Here is an 18,719-nt window from a genome sequence, read left to right as displayed (position 1 = left end):
CTGGCTGCTGGTGCCTCACCCGGCGCCGCACGCCCTTTTCCGACCCTGCCGTGCTCACAACTGCCCCCTCACCCTGAGTTCGGAGTTAAAGCCCCTCGGGGCCGAGGTGCCCGACGCAGCAGAGGCCGCCGAGCCCCGGGCCCAGCGCTCGGTGCCCGCCCTCAGCTCCCGCCCTGCCCTCAGGCCCCTCAGCCGCACGGAACTCCCGCGGACGGGCGCTGTAGCGGCGGGCGCCATAGCGGGACGGACGTGGTGCCTCCCTCACAGAGCTCCCCCGGGCCGGTGCGGAGCCATGTCGGGCTTCAGCCCGGAGCTGATCGAGTACCTGGAGGGGAAGATCTCCTTCGAGGAGTTCGAGCAGCGCCGCGAGGAGCGCAAGAGCCGCGAGAAGGTGAGTCTGCCCCGCCTGGCCGCCCCATGTCCCGGGCCGCCCCCTCATGTCAGCACCTGGCAGGGCACGGCCCGCGCTGTGTGTGTGCAGGGCTCCCGCCCGCGCTGTGTGTGTGCAGGGCTCCCGCTCGCTGCTCCTGCGGCTCCGCGTTCCGAGTGTCGGTGTCCGGGTCAGCAGAAGGCCGCGCTGGGGGCCGCAAGACGCAGCTCTGCCCTCTCGCCGCTCTGGGCAGAGGTACCGGCCCGGCTGCACCGCCCGGCCCGCGGGAAATCGGTGCTTTGGGCCGGGGCAAGGAGCTGGTTCGGGTATAAACTCATCCAGATTGTGCTGCTCCAGCTCCCCCAGCAGCATCTGAGGGAGAGAGCCAGTGCGGCTCCTCGTTTGAATTCTTGGCAGCAGTAAATATAGGGAAACACATTGTGTCCGACGCTACGTAGGCGGTGTGATTAAAAGAAAACAAGCGTGATTTGTCGGAGTGTTGCAGTTCTTTTTAATTCTGCTATATTTGTGTCAACGTGCTACTGAATTTCTGCATTTCGTGGCCTTCAGAGAGCAGATTGAGCAGAACTCAGCTGTCATGGAAGGATCAGTGTTACCCTGGGGCAGCATTCTTGCCGGATTCATGAGTGCTGTTGTGATATTGACAGGCTCCTGGAAGGATTTGTCACACAGAACTTTTTTTTCTAATACAATGTCATCCCACCTCACTGTAGTGCCCAATAATCAATGGACTGGTCTCTTCAGTCAGATGTAGTGTGAACAGTCACCATCTGAGTCTCCCACATTGATACAAATATAAATGTCCTGAAAGCAAGGAATGATGAGTTTTATTCACTTAAAAACACAGTGCTTATCCCACCTGTTTCACTGGCAGTGCAAAGGCTGGAAAGACAAATGGTAGCTGTTAATATGTGGGGAAATAAAAAATGGGTAATTCTATAGAGGTAATAATTTGTATTTTTGGTGTGTGTAGGATGGTGAAAATGCATCTGCTGAGGAAAATGAGGAAGATGTAGAGGCTCCATCTTCATCCAGAAAAGCATCTGGGAAATCCCAAAGCCAGGATGAAACTGATGGTTGGTGTTTCTAACATAATCATTCCTATTTAAAAAGGCACTGGAAGTATTTGCTCTTTGATAACTGACTTCATAGAAACCTGGCTCCATTTTTCCCCTTCTGGTCTCTGAAGGGACTGAAATAAAAGGGAAAGTAAAATAGTAATTATGGGATTTTTCAGATGGGGACAAGGGAAGATAAGTCTTATGTTTAGATGCTTTATATCCAAGTCAGAATAAAAATAACCAAACATATCCAAGTAAAAAAATAACCATAAACCCAGGTGTGGTCCCCAAATCCTTCTCCTATACAGGCAAAACATGATAGATTTGTTTTTCAGTCCCAGCTTGATACTGTGGTTATTTTTTAATCAAATATTCAGGTGTCCAATCCCCCAGCTCAAACCTTTGAACCCTCCATATTTTGAGTTTTGTATATAGATCTGTGGTCAGTTATAACCCTGAGTTCACTTCATAATGAGAAGCTATAAATAAAAAATGGGAAATTATTAAAAATTGTGTGCCTTAGGTGTATTTACTCAGAGTACTTAGCATAGTTTTCTTACTTATTTTAAAGAATTCTGTTCTTTTTCCAGAGAAATGCACATAATCTGGATTTTGTGTTTACACATGTTAAGAGGTACTTGTTGTCCTGGATGGAATGGTTACAAGATCTTGTTTTCAAATGCTTTGAAAAATTGGTTGCTGGGTTGTTGTGTAGTAGAATTCTCTGCTCACTTAGAGCCTCTTCAGCTGAAAAGCTGATTGCAGCCAGCCAGCCCAGTGCCTGAAAGTTGCTTAATATTCTTCTGGATTGAGAAGAATGTTGATTAACTGTGGGCTTCATTCTGTGTGTTCCTCCCTGCTTTCATTTCAGATATCCAAAAGATGTTACAGGCTGGGCCACACCAGGCATTGGTGATGAATAATGCAGAGCTTTAAAACCAGAGGCTGTCCATAGTTTTTGTGCATTTCTGCAGGCAGCACTCTTACAGAATAGCCACTTCAAGTGGGCTGCTCTTTTCTCTGCACTTGTCCAGGGAAGCAGCATGTTTTCTTCATTATATCAAAAGCCTATTTTACTTCTTTCTCAACCAGAAGAAACAGCAGATGGGGTCAGTAAATCTGTCCATCGGGTCTTTGCATCCATGCTTGGGGAAAACGAAGAGGAGGAGGATGAAGAGGAGGAGGAGGAGGAGGAAGAAGAAGAAGAAGAAGAAGGAGGAGGAGGAGGAGGAGGAGGAGGAGAGGAGGAAGAAGAAACTACAGAGCAGCCTACAGCTGGAGATGTTTTTGTTTTGGAGATGGTTCTTAATCGAGAAACCAAGAAAATGATGAAAGCAAGTATTTAAACTTTCATTAATTTCTATGTGTCCCCTGACCATGTTGCATGAAGGCCACTTTGTGTGACTTTTAGCTGCTTACTGGGAAACTTGCCTGAAAATTGTTCCATGTAGGATAATCCTGCTTATGCTGGTGTTTGTTATGCTTTCTTTGTTATAAAAGCACTGTTGTTTAAAGCCTTCAGAAATAATGAAATCAGTTTTCCCAGCATCAGAAAACTATGAACTTTGGCAAGTCTCTTTGGTCAGTCTTTTTTTGTTGCTAATACTTCAATAACTTGGGGTTAGGTGGTGTTAAGCACAACAGGGTGTCTCCTGGATTTGGGCAGAAACAGCATCCCTTTTCCATGTAGGAGAAAAGACCTCGCAGCAAACTTCCCCGTGCCTTGAGGGGTCTGATGGGAGAGGCCAACATCAGATTTGCTCGAGGAGAGCGTGAGGAGGCCATTCTGATGTGCATGGAGATCATTCGACAAGGTATGGGAGGGAGAGTGGGCAACCTCTGGGCTTTAAGGGTGGGGTCAAGTGTCCATGTGCAGGAGCAGGATTCAGTGTGGCTTCACTGACCATGAAAATAAACAGTATGAGCAAAGTCAGGTATAAGTAGTAGAATTAAGAATGTGTGATGCACTTCCTTTATTTTTTTGCTTATAAAAAGAAACTAGCACCCCAGTTCTGCAGAGCCCAGGCCTTGGCTTAGTTTTACACAGTTTGTTTTTACTGTCTTTGTAGACACAAGATATAAGCATCAGCATACCTTGCAGTATAGAATAATACTATAAATGGTGTTAGATTCAGTCAGCTTGTTTAATAATTTACAGACAGGAATCAGAAACTTGTCTGCAAGTTTTCCTGAATTTGAACAGCACATGTTTCATATAATTCTGATACCTGTTCTTTGAGAAGGGCAAGTTTCCAGTGTAGATTTTAGATAATAAATCTTAGTTATTCTTTTTTATCTTTTCACAGCTCCTCTTGCTCATGAGCCATTTTCCACTCTTGCCATGATCTATGAAGACCAGGGTGATATGGAGAAATCATTACAGTTTGGACTGATTGCAGCTCACTTAAATCCTAGCAATACTGAGGAGTGGGTTAGACTGGCAGAAATGTCACTGGAGCAGGACAACATTAAGCAGGCTGTTTTCTGCTACACAAAAGGTAGTGTAGCAAACATTTTAATAATTTAAAATTAATGCCATGTGCTAATGGCAATAATTTTGTTATGTTCTCCTTTGCTTTAGGGTGCTAAGATTCTGATACCTCTGTCTGGACTTTGATAAAAGATGAATGAATATGATGAAAGATGAATGATAAATGAATCTGTAATATAGGATGTCCTTGCAAAAACCCTGTGCGTGTCCACTGACAGGAATCAAGGAAATGAATGTGAAACCCACTGTTGCATTTCCTAAACTCTGCCGTGCTGCTGCTCTCTGTCCCCGTAGCTCTGAAGTACGACCCGAGCAACGTGCGCTACCTGTGGGAGAGGTCCAGCCTGTACGAGCAGCTGGGCGAGCAGAAGATGGCCATGGACGGCTACCGGCGCATCCTGAACCTGCTGGCGCCCTCCGACGGGGAGCGCTTCATGCAGCTGGCCCGGGACATGGCCAAGTGAGCTGGGCTTGCACACACTGCCCTCTGCTTTGCCGCGGGAGCCTCGTGCTTAAAGTGTGTAGCTCTCACACAGTCGTGTTTTACCTGTGAACTGCTTCCTCGTGGAAGCAGTTCTCTCCCAGCCTCTTAGGTGATCCAGAAAACTTTACACCAGCTAACCCACTAGTCACTCCTCCGCACATCAAACCCAAATACTTCCTGTTTGCCTACACCATCCTCTGATCCATTCCAAACAAACTAGGAGGCGTACTAGCCCTAGCTGCCTCAGTCCTCGTCCTATTCCTCACTCCATTGCTACATACATCAAAACTGCGATCGATAACCTTCCACCCTCTATCACAAATCCTGTTCTGAACCCTAGTGGCTAACGTCCTCATTCTAACCTGAGTAGGCAGCCAACCAACTGTTACTGCCTGTTTCAAAACAGTTTAAGGTCTTTTGATCTTTGTGTTTGGGAAATGTACCAAAAAATACAAGGATGTGTATTATAACAATGTTATTAGTGAAGGTTTCGTAAACAGGTTAATGTGGGACATGATTGATGCCTGACTCCAGTGGGGGAGGGTGTGATGAACACTCCAGTAATGTCCTTACAAATATGGGAGAAAAAAATTGTTAATTATTTGAAATACATAAAAGTTTTCAACAGTTGTAAGGAAAGGAAAAACACCCCCTTTATCACTGTCTTTTATAACATCCACTTGCTAATGAAAATCTTCACTGATTAAAATCTTCGCTAATAAGCAGAAATGAGAGAAATATGAAAATCCTTTTGCTTCGGTTCAAAGTAACATTGTCAGTTATGTGAATTACCTGGTATCTCATGTCTGTGTTTTATAGGAGTTACTATGAAGCCAATGATGTGACCTCTGCTATTGAGATAGTGGAAGAGGCCTTTAGCAAGCACCAGAGCCTCGTGTCCATGGAGGATGTGAACATTGCAGCTGAGCTCTACATCTCCTCCAAGCAGTACGACAAAGCTCTGGCGGTACGGACAGCTCAGGGCATCTGGGTGGCATTTTCAGCACCTCTTTGCCTGCCAGAATGGATGGTTTATGTTCATCATTTATGTTCCTGCAGTGCTAAAATGGGGTCCTGCTTCTGTAAAAATAGAGCTCATCAGAAACAGACTGCTTGCTATTAGTTCTGTAGTAATTAGCATTTAAATTAATGGTTGGATTGAATTAATTGTAGGCTGATAGATTTGTACATTGTTGGAGTTTTAAAATTCTGGGATCCTTCCTCTTCTCTATAGTGACCATAATCTTAGTAGCCAGAGAAGACCTTCAGTCAGGTTTTGTGAGTAATACCAGCAGAGGTTATTCTCTGAGTGGAAGGTTAAAATCATGACACTGAGTGCTCTGATGGTTCAGATGCAGATTGTTGTGAATTATCTGGCAAACTTGTGTTGCAACTAATAATTTATGCATTAAGCACTAAGCATACGTTCCAGAAAGACAATACATCTTAACTCTAAGGCATCAGGAATTAGAGAATGTTGCTTATCTGGTCCAAATTAGTTAACTCACTTTTGAGGAGTATTTCCCACTTGATTTGGTCTGGCTTTGAGAGGGAAGATGTTGGTATTTGGCCATTGTCATACTTTCCAAGATTGATTGAAAAGACACTGAAAATTGGGACTTCTTCTTGTGAACATTATTGTTTGTTGATATTAAATTACTTAGGTTTTTTTTTTCCTTTTTTTAGATTTTTTTCAGTTCTCTGTCAGAGCACAGTATCATGAGCCTGCAAACAATTCCTCTGACCATTTTTTGTAGTTCTCCCCTCGTTAAATGTCAGTCAATTTTATGTACACAGCATTTAGCTGTTGGATTTATTAATACAGTAGAACTGAAGTCACAGAGCCATTTCCCTGTTTCTTTTTGAAGGTTCTACTTGGGTAGATGAATGCAGCTTTACCTCTGATAACTTCTGTGATGTCTAAAACTGTCTCAGGCTGGTTGCTCGATTTATGCTTTAAATCTTTGAAATTATCCAAGTTACTTTTGTAAACTTGGATAGTTTGTGAAACAAAAAAACTTTTTGTTTCAGGTTATTACAGATTTTACAGGAATTGTACTTGAAAAAAAAGCACCAGAAAGAAGTGCAGCTGAGGAGAAAAAGGGTAAGTAGCTGTCAAGTGGTTCCTGTGACCCTGCTGTTCATGTGATATGACATCTTTCCTTTACCTTTTCAACTCCTGGGTATATTTTGCTGCACTGTTGACAGGCTTTTCTCTACTGAAATCTGTGGGTGCTCTTAGTGAGTTACATGGTGTGACCTCAGCCTGCTGTAAGAAGTTACTCAGGTGTCCCCATAGCCCTGCTGACTCACTGAAGACAAGGACTGCTCTCCAGGCAGCTTGGAGGGCTTTTAAAGTTCTAAACATTCCTCTGAGTGTTTACATCAGACCAGCTATTTCTACCAGCTAAATAACTTCTAAAAAAAAAAAAAAAAAAAGGATAAAAAGATAAGCTTAGTGGCAACTGTGCTCAAGAATGTCAACCTTTGACCTAAGAGTAATGTTCTTTATACATCCTGCATCTGTTATTAACCACCTAACCGAAATCTAGGTGTACTAGCTCATAATTTAATGAAGTAGGTTGTCTTTGAGAAACCTGCTTTATCAAAGTCATTTCATCTGAAAATGTTTATTTAGGCTGTGGAATGGGCACAGCACACCAACTCCATAAGGAGACAGTCTGTTTTGTGATTAAAGTGGTTGTCTCAGCAATCTGATCCAAGCACAATACAGGTATAAGATATTTCTGATGACTTTTTGCTCTGATTGGCCAGGTAATAATACATTTGTTTTATGAACAACTGTCCTGATGGAGACTTTCAGCAGATATTTTATAAGAAACAAAACTATAATGGGTCTAGGAATTAGAACACAATGTTTCCAAGTTACCTCCTGTGTGCCATTGGTTGAGAGAGGGCTTCTAAAATAGAGCTGGGCTCCGCTCTCTGTTGTTTTGTAACCTTTATAACTTTTGTAACTGCTCCCTGCTCTGCTGTCCTTAAAAAACAAAACAATACAACACAAAAAAGCCCCAGCCCAAAGCAGGAGTCCACTTTTCAGAGTAAGCTGCCAGTCATTTATGGATTCAAAGGCAAGTAACTAGTGGTTAATCTGATAATCTTTTTAAAAAGATACAGGTGCAGCAGTAGAAACTCAGGAAAACCAGGAGGCAGTGACTGACAACCAAAGTCAGCCAGTTGCTGAATCCAGTGCTCCAGGTAAGTAATTTTTTAATTTATTTTTTTTTTAATTTCAGACAAGTCTGTGAACTGATCATATGGTTAAGAACCAGCTTGCAATCATATAACATCTGGAGATTTCTAACAGCACAGAAATAGGGCTTCATCCAGAAAAGGATTCTTGTGTACTTTTCTTCTTTCCCTTTCTCAGAACTTCCCTCTAAAACAGACTGGCAGTTGTCATTTTTTAAAAATATATCAGCAGGGGAATAGTCACCCTTGTGCTGGGTATTGCAGTGTTCAAAGAATGATGACTTAGCCTGCATGTTGTGATTTGCAGTAAAGGGATGTGAACATAGGAGGTAAAAGGAAAACCTTAGGTTGAAAGTCCCAGTTTTCTCAGGTTTTAGCACTGAATGTCTGGTGCAAGCACTGAAGTGAAGGAGAACTTAACCAGGAGTTAAGGAGATGTCATGGCTGTATATGAAGGACCTGTGATAATGGAATTTTGTTGTGTGATCTCTCATTTGCTGATATTGTCATGGGTAGCTGCTGTGCCTCATGTTTGCATTCTGATCAGGTTGCATTCAGCCTGCCTGTTGTGTGAAGTTCTGTATTAACTCTGTTTAACAATGTGTTCAGGCAGTGCCTGCTACACAGGACTTCACTTAGCACGAATGAGAACCACCTTGATACAGGGCATTTCCTTAAAAAATAAAGGAGAATTGTTAAAGAGAATCTTTATTGATAAAGATTGCTAAGGAAAGCTTTATTGAGGAGGTACCTCTTAAGCAGCCAAAGGATCTAAGCACATGCTGTGGAATCCTGCTGTTGGAGTCGATGCAGACTGACAGCACTTGGTACCTCACATGGAATTATTAGTCTCAGAGGCAGTAGGAAGACATTGCTCCAACTCTTGGAGAAGATAAAGGAGGAGGAAAAGAAGGGCAGACAAACACTTGCTAGAGCTGATAAGAATATTTTCTCAGTTCCTGAGCATGGCCTGGAGGGGATGTGGTGCTTGAGAAGTGCTTCTTAAAGCATCTGAGTTGAGAAGGAAATTCTTTCTCTTGTCCCAGCTGTGGAGAAGGTCAGCTGCTGCATACCTGAGGGTGTTCCCATAGACATCACAGTCAAACTGATGGTGTGCTTGATTCACCTGAACATCCTGGAGCCACTCAGTGTAAGTGGAAACCAGCTCACAAGGTGGGGGTAATGTTCTAAGAAATCACAAAAGCAAGTAATTGTTCCTGTGTTCATAGACTTGAGGTGGTTGAGGGAGCTGTGGAGGTTCTTTTTGCTTCTCTCCCACTCCAGGAGAGAAACCTTACAGGCCTGTAATAGCAGAAATAAAATCTTTGCCCTTAGAAATCATGCCAGTGTAAGTTACTTTACTAAGTCACAGCCTGTGTGCTGTGACTGGCTCAGGACCATAAGAACACTAAGGTACCTGTTTTCACTTTGTTTTAAAACCATACTAAATCTGAAGACTGTTCTTTCAAAAAGGATACTCCTCACTGATGGACACTTAAACCCACTGGATGTGTGAAATGTCTAGAATAGAAAAATGGGGCTTCTTCAGGAGTGCTGAATTTCAGATCTTTGATTTTTTGTGTCTAAAGTAACATTTAATTAAAGGAAGTGTAGTTCAGAATGCAAATGAAAAAAAAAACATAGGATAAAAACTCAAGCTTCCAGTAAGCATGCCTTTAAGAAATTGATTATTTGTATTTTAAGTGCTTGTGTGGTTTTTCTTAAAGCCTCTTTTGACTACTCTGGTGGAACAAAATCCAGAAGAAATGGGTGACTTGTACCTGGATGTCGCAGAGGCGTTTCTGGATGTTGGAGAATACAACTCAGCCCTGCCTCTCCTGAGCTCCCTTGTCTGCTCAGAGCGGTACAACCTGGCTGTTGTGTGGCTTCGGCACGCAGGTGAGAGGAGGCAGGGCTGCTGAACAGGGGGACTGAGAGATGGTAATGCAGTGCTGAGCATTTCCAGGGACCTTTATCCAAGATCACAGGAATTTTAGATTGACTGGTTGAATGAGAATTGGTATTTGCAGAATGAAGCTTATCATGATGACTCTGTCAAGCATTTTTTTTGTTCTTCATTTACACTGAAATTTACATCAGCTAAAAGTACTTTATGTTCATGTAAGTGAAGCAGCATCTATTCTGCATTTCATCCTGTGTCAGCTGCTGATGCTTGAAGTGAAACTGTGGATACATCAGTGCATATATCTGAATATTATCATTTAAAAATACATGTTTGGGGTGATTTTACTAAGAAGGTATGTTAATTTATTTGCATACTTTGAAATCTTCTTTTTCTGCCTTTTAAGTGCCTTGTGTTGCTTATGGTATTTCTAGAGTGCTTGAAGGCTTTGGGACACATGGAGCGTGCTGCAGAGAGCTATGCCAAAGTTGTTGATCTTGCCCCATTGCATCTCGATGCAAGAATCTCACTTTCAACACTTCAGCAGCAGCTGGGCCGGCCTGAGAAAGCTCTGGAGGCTCTGGAGCCAATGTATGACCCAGATACTCTGGCTCAGGATGCTAATGCTGCACAGCAGGTGGGTAAAGTGTTCTGTGCTTCCATTTAAGATACATTAATCTGCCAAACTGTGCTACTAGTCCAACATGTCTGCGTAGGACCAGGGACCTCCCCATGGGGAGCTTGCAGAGCAGAGTGACTGATCCATTACAGTGTCAGGGACACGTCCTCCTGACTTTGTCCCTGACCATTGTCTCAGCATTTCCCCAGTCCCACCTGATAACTTCTGTGAAATGCACAAACTTTCAATCTTTTGGCCACTGAGAGCAAGTCGTGGCCCTACATAAAGTTGATCAGCAGTTGCTACATGTGGGCTACATGGTTTGGCCTCTGTTGATTGTAAGCAGAGGTTCTGAATCCCCTCTCCAGAAGCACCCTCACCATAGGTAAGAGTCATGCCAGATGTCTCTGAAATGGGAGAATTTGGAACAGTAACTCCTGAGAGCAGTTTAGGGAGAGCTCACCTGCTGCTGCAGATTCTTACAGCTTTCAGGAAGCTTTTACAATCCTATTGGTTTGTTTTATAAACTCTCTCTGTGCAAGAGGTTGAATAACAGTGTTCACTGTTGTCCAGGAATTAAAGCTGCTCCTGCATCGCTCCACGCTGTTGTATTCCCAAGGCAAAATGTATGGTTACATTGACACCTTGCTCACAATGCTGGCCATGCTGCTGAAGGTAAGCCAGTCTCTCCTGCACTGTGAGAAACTGGGCAGCTGTGACTTGGGTCAAGACAGGCTGCAAATGAGCTCAGGAGGAAAGCTAGTGGGCTTTTGTATCTGAGTGGTTTCATAATTTTGTTAGGTAGTAATCTTGCAGGTAGCCTGCAATGCTGGTGTTCCTGCCTGTAGTGTTCAGAGCAGAGGACTGTTTGTGTGTATAATTATTGATACAGTGACTTCAACTCCCTGTTCTCAGTGTGCTTACAACCCACTGAGTTCTAAAGCTGCTTCTTGCCTTTTTAACACTGAGCACACAGCTTTTTTGTGGTGTTGATCCTGGCTTCTATTTTAACAATTTTCTTTTTGATTTTTTTCTTTATTATTTTCTTGTGATAAAAGGACAAAATAAGAATTTATTTAGCCAGTAAATACAGTGGTGGTGGTTTTGTGTTAATTAATTTTTGTTTATTTATAAATAGGGAGTGAGTTAAAGGAATTTTTAGACCTCCATTTTATCCATTTGCTCAGTACCTTAACTATTGTATTATACTGGTTGAAAAGCTGACTATGCACACACTTCTGAAAATGATGGAGAAAGGCATTGTTATTCTTATGCTTCTCTGCAAAAAGTCTTGCTTTCAATAAACCCAGGGATGTTCCAATCCCAGGAGAAGTGTTTTTAAGTAGCTTGAAGAGTTTGTATGCGGCTTTTGTTTAGCCCAGTTTGCATTGGAGCACAAGGTGATGCAGAGAGGATATTCCTCTTGGGAATGTTCTCTCTGAAGACCTTGCTCTGTGGTGGTGTCACTGACTGTTTTGGGACGCAAGGTGAGCTAGATGGATTGGCCATAAAGCTGCCTTTGTCACAGGATGTTACATTGTAATCTGAAATGCTGCCCTTAAATTTGTTTCTAGGTAGCAATGAGCAGAGCTCAGGTGTGTTTGATATCTAGTTCCAAATCTGGAGAGAGACATCTGTATCTTATTAAGGTGTCAAGGGATAAAATTTCTGACAATGATGACCAAGAGACAGCAAATTGCGATGCGAAAGGTAACAAATCACAGATTGTTTCTTAAAAACAAAGCAACAAGGTGAACTCCATAGTTCTGAAAAATTATTAAAATGCTTCTATTTTGCATGCTAATCCATGCAGTTCATGTTAACATTGCTTTATTTCTAGAGCAAAGAAGGCAGCAAAACTGAAGATAATATATCTCAAGGGAAAAGTCCCCATTCAGAGAAAAATAGTAAGATTACAGAATAATTCAGATTGAGAAGGGCCTCTAGAGATCTTAGGGGCCAACATTCACCTCAGGGGAAATATCATACATGCAAATCTAGAATGCAATACAAATACATTGTAAAAGCGGTGTGGTTTTTTTTTAGCTGGCCCAGGCTTGGATGAGCCAGGCCATGTGCTCTTAAGCACTGCTTGATAAATTAGGGTGAGGGACTCATTGCATTCATGTAATATGTTTACAGCTTGAACTGGGTGTATTGCCTGCTCTTTGTTCCCACTTTGAGAGTGTTTTTGCTGGTGTTTTATGAACTGCCCTTAAACTGAGAAAAAGTAAATACTTCCTATTAGCTGTTAGTGCTACAATGTCTTTGAAAATATCAGTTTGATGTATGCATCTATTTTGAAAAAAATATATTTCTTGTTCTAATTTTTCTCAACTTTCTGGCTCCAATATTTTTAGCAATTTTTGCTGTCCTCACAAGCGTTCTGACAAAAGATGACTGGTGGAACCTCCTCCTGAAGGCTATATATGCCTTGTGTGACCTCTCCCGCTACAAGGAGGCAGAGCTCCTTGTGGATTCCTCTCTGGAATATTACTCATTCTACGAGGACAGACAAAAGCGCAAGGAGCTGGAGTACTTTGGGCTCTCTGCTGCAATTCTGGACAAGAACTTCAGAAAAGCTTACAACTATATCAGGTGGGCTGCTGGAAAGGCAGAGCAGTCTGTGCTGTGATTGCCTGCACGGAGGCTGTAGTCACACTGCTGTTGATGCTGCTGAAGTAGGCAGGCTGATGCTTTCCAGCCTTGGCTAAATGAGAGAAGGTTACTAAAACTGAAGGAGCTTTCCAGTAGCCTCAGATTCCAAAAATGCACAATGCAATAGGTTGGTTGATTTGGCCAGAACCATTGGTTCTGTTTTTCACTCTCATCTTTGCCTGACCTTCTCTTTGAGTTTCTGTTCGTTGTTATCTTCCCTGAACTGCTGAGATTTTATTGAAGAGACAGTATATACTACATAGCATTTACTAATTTCTTGCACACGTCTCATTCTGTAGAATCATGGTAATGGAAAATGTCAATAAGCCCCAGCTGTGGAACATCTTCAATCAGGTCACTATGCAGTCTCAGGATGTCCGCCACCATCGCTTTTGTCTCCGCCTGATGCTGAAAAATCCTGACAATCACGTGCTGTGTGTCCTCAATGGGCACAATGCCTTCGTGTCTGGCAGTTTCAAGCATGCTCTTGGTAATATCTTTCATGTTCTAATATCAACAAATAGAACAAGTGAAAGTTTATATAAAGGGAAAGATTTTTTTTTTCATCAGAAAATTATAGGTTCACAATGCTAGTCTGGTGCTTTGATTATTCTGTACACAAATCAGAGCACTGCTGAAGGGTTTTGCTAATAAAAATTAAGCTGGCACGTTTCAAGTTTTGCACACATTGCAAATATAACTAACTTGCAAAGATAATTGGAGGCTAATGATGATAATAATGACAGAACCAGCCCAATTTAAACAGCAAATGCAGCTGGTTGCATGCTTTAAGCAGGCCTTGAAAGTAAACCTGCTGCTTTCAGTCAAGTCCTCCAAATGTCACATTTAAATTCCAGCAAGGACCATGTTTGCCTTCTGTGTCTGATCGTTTTCTGCTTCTGTTTTTACATCACAGTTTGCATTCTTCCTTCAGAATCCAGTGAGTCCTGAAAATACACAATTTGCTTCCCTGTTTTTTCCTGTGTATTATGATGTAGGTGTATTAAACTGTTTCTTTCCTTAGTTCACACTTCTAATTCAAATATTTTCTTTCTTGTTCGTAACTTTTTAAGGAATGCTTTTCACAACCAACGTCTTTATTGATTTATTTGCTTTTAGGTCAGTATGTGCAAGCCTTCCGTGCAAACCCAGACGAGCCTTTGTACAGTCTTTGTATTGGCCTGACTTTCATCCACATGGCCTCTCAGAAATATGTGCTGAAAAGGCATGCTCTTCTAGTACAGGTGAGGCAGTGAGGTTCTTGTTACCCACAGTGTTTCCTGGCTTTGTATCTTGCAGATAGTTATGGCTACAACACACTCTGTTTAAATAATTTTTCATAGTTAAGGTATAATTTCTAAAGAGGCAAGTGTTAAAGCATGAGCACAGATGAATGTGCTTTTGCACTATAGTTACACCATCTGAATCTCCTCTCCTTATGGTAAAGGTAGCTTGTTACCTTGATGTTAACAGCTGCCAGCTATTTGTGAAAATATTATATAATATATATCATAATATATATATTGTATATATAATATTATATAGTATACAGAATATCTTGGTGGTTGTAATCTGAGTTTTCTTTCAAATTTTTTTTGGCTTGCATTGCTGTGGAGTGGAATCTGTGCCACTTGCCCTTCGTAGCTATGTCTCATAAACTGCATTCTTGAGGCAAATTGTACAGGCTTGGAAAGTGGTTTTTTCCCCTGTCTTTCTTTTCCCCTTTTAGGTGCCTCTACACACTCTCTTTGTAAAGATCTTGTGAGCTCCAGTTTAGCTACCTTCAAATTTTCAGCTTCATTATTTGCATTTTTCTTTCCATCTGCAAGATCCAGTTACAAACCACAGACTGAGTACAGACAGAATCTTGGAAGTAATTTCCTCTACTTTACACCAAGTATTTTCATTAACTTGCAATACCTTTTAATTCCTGTAGCTTCTGAGCTCAGTCAGCACAATATTCTGAGGATCCTGAGCTCTTGTGACTCCTGAAATTGCTGAAAGACTGTAGCTTGCACTGATCTTGACAAAAGTTACAGGTCCCCAACTATTGTGACACAAAACCAGTTATGACAGTGTCCAACTTCAAGATGTTCTGAACTTGGAAACTTTGACCTAATTTTAATACTTTTATCCACGTTTTTCTGTAACCAGCCTGCCTTTTTTACAGAAACTGCCCTGTTCTCTTTTTATACATTCTTGAACAATGTCCTATTTATATTACCCCCTGGCAATACAGTTCCCTTCTCTCTCTCTTCTCATTTCCTGCTTACTATACTCAGTGATTTTACATCATTTCTTGCTGCTATCGTAGTTAATTAGTAATTCAACCACAGTGACCCACTGGTGACCTAAATTATGATCATTAGCTGTTTGTGTCTGAACTAATTCCTCAAATTGAAGGAAGTACCTTCTCTGATTACCAACATGATCTCCAGAAGGTCCTGTGTTTACAACAGAATCATCACACTCCAAAATGGTAACAAAATAAAATACACAGGAGGGGAGGAAAAAGTTGTGTGCTCAATTTCTCTTACAGGGATTCTCCTTCCTTCACCGCTACTTGGACCTGCGTGGGCCATGCCAGGAGTCCTTCTACAACCTAGGCCGTGGCCTGCACCAGCTGGGACTGCTGCACCTGGCAATCCACTATTACCAGAGAGCCCTTGAGCTTCCTCCCCTCACCTTAGAGGTACTGTAACTTTGTAAGTTATGGACAGAGAATAAAGTCAGGAGAATGTGAAGAATTCCTTAGATAAAATAGGTACATAAAATCTCTGTAGTTGTGCCTCCTTCAATTTCTATTTTAATTCCTTGTCATTGGAAGCCCAAAACTGATTGTCACCTGATAATATATTTAAGCATGTGTTAAGTTCAAAGATGTATGAATTTTGAAGGATTTACTCATAGGCTGAGGCAACAGCAGAAAGAATTGCTAAACAACTTTTCCTGTTTAAGTAGCTGACCTTTCCATAGATTACATGCAATGAATTGTAACTGGAAGTTCTGTATACTCACCCATGCTATAAAAAAGCAGGCTGGAGCAAGATGGACCAGTACTGGGAATGCCTAATTGCATCTGAGCCACAGCTTAATTCTAATTGATCTGTATTGGATCCTAATTGATGTGTCATACATCTACAAGTCTGGTCTGTGGAATGGGTAGGTAGAAACATTGCAGGGGTGCTTAGAAAAGGAGCAGTGTTGGCAAAGTGAGAGCTGAGGGTGTTAGTCAGCCCTGGCAGTTCAAAGCAGCAGTCTGTGACCCTGTAAAAGATGCAGGCAGTATTCACATTCTGATTGGAGAAACAAATGCTTAGCATACAAAGGCAAATTAAGGTAGTACTTTGCTGGTTTAGAAGCTGGCTATTTAACTTAGAGCTAATGTTTTGAGTGTGAAATTTTATAACTTTGGTGATTAACAACATGATTTGGAAACTCCTTAAAAAGGGAGAGCACAAGGAATACTTGTTCTGTTTCCATACAGCTGAAAGCCTTTATTGGCTATGAATTTGATTCCATTGTAAAGGCTACTCATTGTTTCTCTTCTATACTATTTTTGTGTATTGATAGCTTTTTTTTTAATCATTATTTTTACAGGGAATAGAAACAGATCAAACAGACTTGAGAAGAGATACTGCCTTTAACTTGTCACTCATTTACCAGAGCAGTGGGAATACCAGAATGGCTCAGAAGATGCTGTATACCTATGCAGTTGTGTGAAGAGGTTTGTGCAGGTGGAATTGATACCCTTTGGATTGACCTTTGATTATGCAGTGCTGGGGAAGCTGGTTTTAATTACAAATTTCTCTGCAGGGGGTCAGGGACATGGCTGGTGCTGTGTTGTGGCTTTGTGGAGTTCTTCTGCTTCTGCCCTTGGCCCTGTATCACGTGTTGGTGGGAACTGGCCATCCTGAGCACACCCCTGACGTGCTCACAGTGGCTGCTGTTGGCTCTTCTCCTTGGTGCACTGCTCTCTACATAGATTCAGTCTTGGATATAGAGTCAAACAGTGAAAACCAAGGCCCAGAGTGATTTGCTGAGGGCTTTTGGTGGGGGAAAATGTACAGTGTGCAGTATTTCAGCTAATTACCATTGAGGTTGCTGAAGAAGCCATACTCACTGGTGATGAGGGTATTATAATGTATTTTAATGTGCAGCATTAAATTAAAATAATGTGGAACCATCCTAGAGGATGAGGAATTCAGTATTTCAAGACCTGTAAAATATTCAGAGTTCTCTAGGAGTTCATATTCCTAGCAGTTTTTGTATTTGAAGGGGATTGATCTTTGTTTTACTGAAATCAGTGTAATTTCTATTCTTTCTGTGAAGTTGTTAATAAAAATTCTGAGGTTGATGATGTTTACTTATTCTCAGCTAACATATATCCTACTGAATAGGACAAACCTAAAGCCATATGGCACATACCAAATTGTAAGCAGCAAAATTTAATGAAGCTCAGGTGTGTTTAGCTTTGCTGGTGTGCTGAGCCACCCCTTTGTCCTCAGAACAGCCATTTGCCTCAAGGGAGAGAGGCTCTTGCATTAGTCTGCAGTCCTACCACATAAATTACAGTTCAGGGCCAAATTTCTGGAGGAACAGCAGGAGACAATTCAGAGTGTACTTTGGCTACCCCTAGGCTCCAGGGTCATGCAAGACTTCTCTCCCTGTTATACTAAACAGGGAGAACATACTTTTATTGTTATACTTTTCTCCCTGTTAGTATAACTTCTGTTATACTAAAGAAGTACCACAAATAACATGTATAGGTCCCACAGAAACAGTAGTGCCATGGGTCAGAGGAGGTGGTGAGCAGCTCTGCTGAAGCAGGTCAGAGTGCAACACCTCCTGTCCTCAAGCCACGTTGTACTGGCACCCCATAGAAGAGTAGGCCATGATGAAGATGAGCTGATCTTTGGTCTTGAAAACTGTCCATGCTGTAATCGTCTTCAGCATATCATGATGTGAGTCTCCTGCTCTAAGTACTCTTTCTCCAGTCTGTTGTTCCACAGTAGGATAGGTTGAACAAATTCCACTAATTCTTATGGAGGTAAGGTGATGTGTGGTGTAACATCACACACCTAAGGAATTCCTTCTATGCTCCTGAAATAGCCCAAAGCTTATGTTCTCTCATGACCCACATATCATCTCCCATTATAAGCAGCCAGTCCTGCCAGTTCCTCCCTGCCCCAGTCACGTCAGCATCCAGCCACAGGCACATGACTCTGTCTTCAGAAATTCACCTGAACCCTCTGCAAACCAGTCTTTGTTTTGATAGCACCTGCCAGGCCTTAGTCTAAAGCTGATGAAAGAGAGATAAAAGCAAACGTGTAGCCTATCAACAGCATACAGTTTACAGTGATTACAAATAAAGAATAATTGTTTTGTTATAAATAGTAATTTTACTATCAACCTCATGATGCAAAGAGCCTGAGTCAAAAAGACACCATGAGAGGTCAGAGTTAATTCAAATCAGCTGTTTGGGTTTAAACAAGAATTCGAGGTTCCCTACAGGTGGGTGCCCTGTGAGCACCTTTTATCTGCAGCTGGCCTCAGCAATTCACACCTATCTGTCAGAGCAAGTAAAGTGGCAGATTCTCCCTCACCTGGGCTCTGCAGGGAGTCTCCTGGCTGCAGGTGAGGCTCTCCCAGGGCTGGGAATCGCCACTCAGATGAGCTCATTTCCTGCACAGCTCACGTGAGCCTCTCCAGGGCTGAGCTGGAGGCCTGGTCCTTGCCTTGCCTGGCCAGGCAGGTATGAAGGGGAGACTCCTCACTTTTCCTCCTAGAGAAGATGTGCTATTTTATGAAGCTGATGACTCTTTGGGAAATCTTTGTTGTTACTGAAGAAGAGATGAAGTTTTAGCAGTTTAATACTGACATCTCTAAAAAGTTAATT

General features: G+C 42.1%; 1 protein-coding gene across 4 annotated transcripts; it reads left to right on the top strand.

The window, feature by feature from the left end:
* Positions 1-24: 24 nt before the first annotated feature.
* Positions 25-17,177, top strand: GTF3C3 (general transcription factor IIIC subunit 3). Of its 4 annotated transcripts, none has more exons than XM_074548229.1 (20): positions 26-391; positions 1,365-1,467; positions 2,545-2,786; positions 3,143-3,266; positions 3,759-3,950; positions 4,238-4,403; positions 5,247-5,394; positions 6,459-6,531; positions 7,560-7,646; positions 8,687-8,790; positions 9,368-9,539; positions 9,978-10,180; positions 10,736-10,837; positions 11,737-11,872; positions 12,523-12,760; positions 13,120-13,310; positions 13,940-14,064; positions 15,360-15,512; positions 16,421-16,557; positions 16,637-17,177. In XM_074548229.1, exons 1-19 carry the CDS (start codon positions 293-295, stop codon positions 16,541-16,543), a joined length of 2,781 nt encoding a protein of 926 aa, XP_074404330.1. In that variant the 5' UTR covers positions 26-292; the 3' UTR covers positions 16,544-16,557; positions 16,637-17,177. The 4 variants fall into 4 exon arrangements, with proteins under 4 accessions (XP_074404331.1, XP_074404330.1, XP_074404329.1 ...); XM_074548228.1 differs by having other exon boundaries at positions 27-391; positions 16,421-16,547; XM_074548230.1 differs by having other exon boundaries at positions 25-391; positions 7,566-7,646; positions 16,421-17,177.
* Positions 17,178-18,719: the final 1,542 nt, after the last annotated feature.

This window comes from Zonotrichia albicollis, chromosome 10 (genome assembly GCF_047830755.1).
Source record: "Zonotrichia albicollis isolate bZonAlb1 chromosome 10, bZonAlb1.hap1, whole genome shotgun sequence".
NCBI classification, from domain to species: Eukaryota; Metazoa; Chordata; class Aves; order Passeriformes; family Passerellidae; genus Zonotrichia; species Zonotrichia albicollis.
Note: the sequence above shows the minus strand (reverse complement) of the source record. Positions and strands in the feature narration are given on the sequence as shown.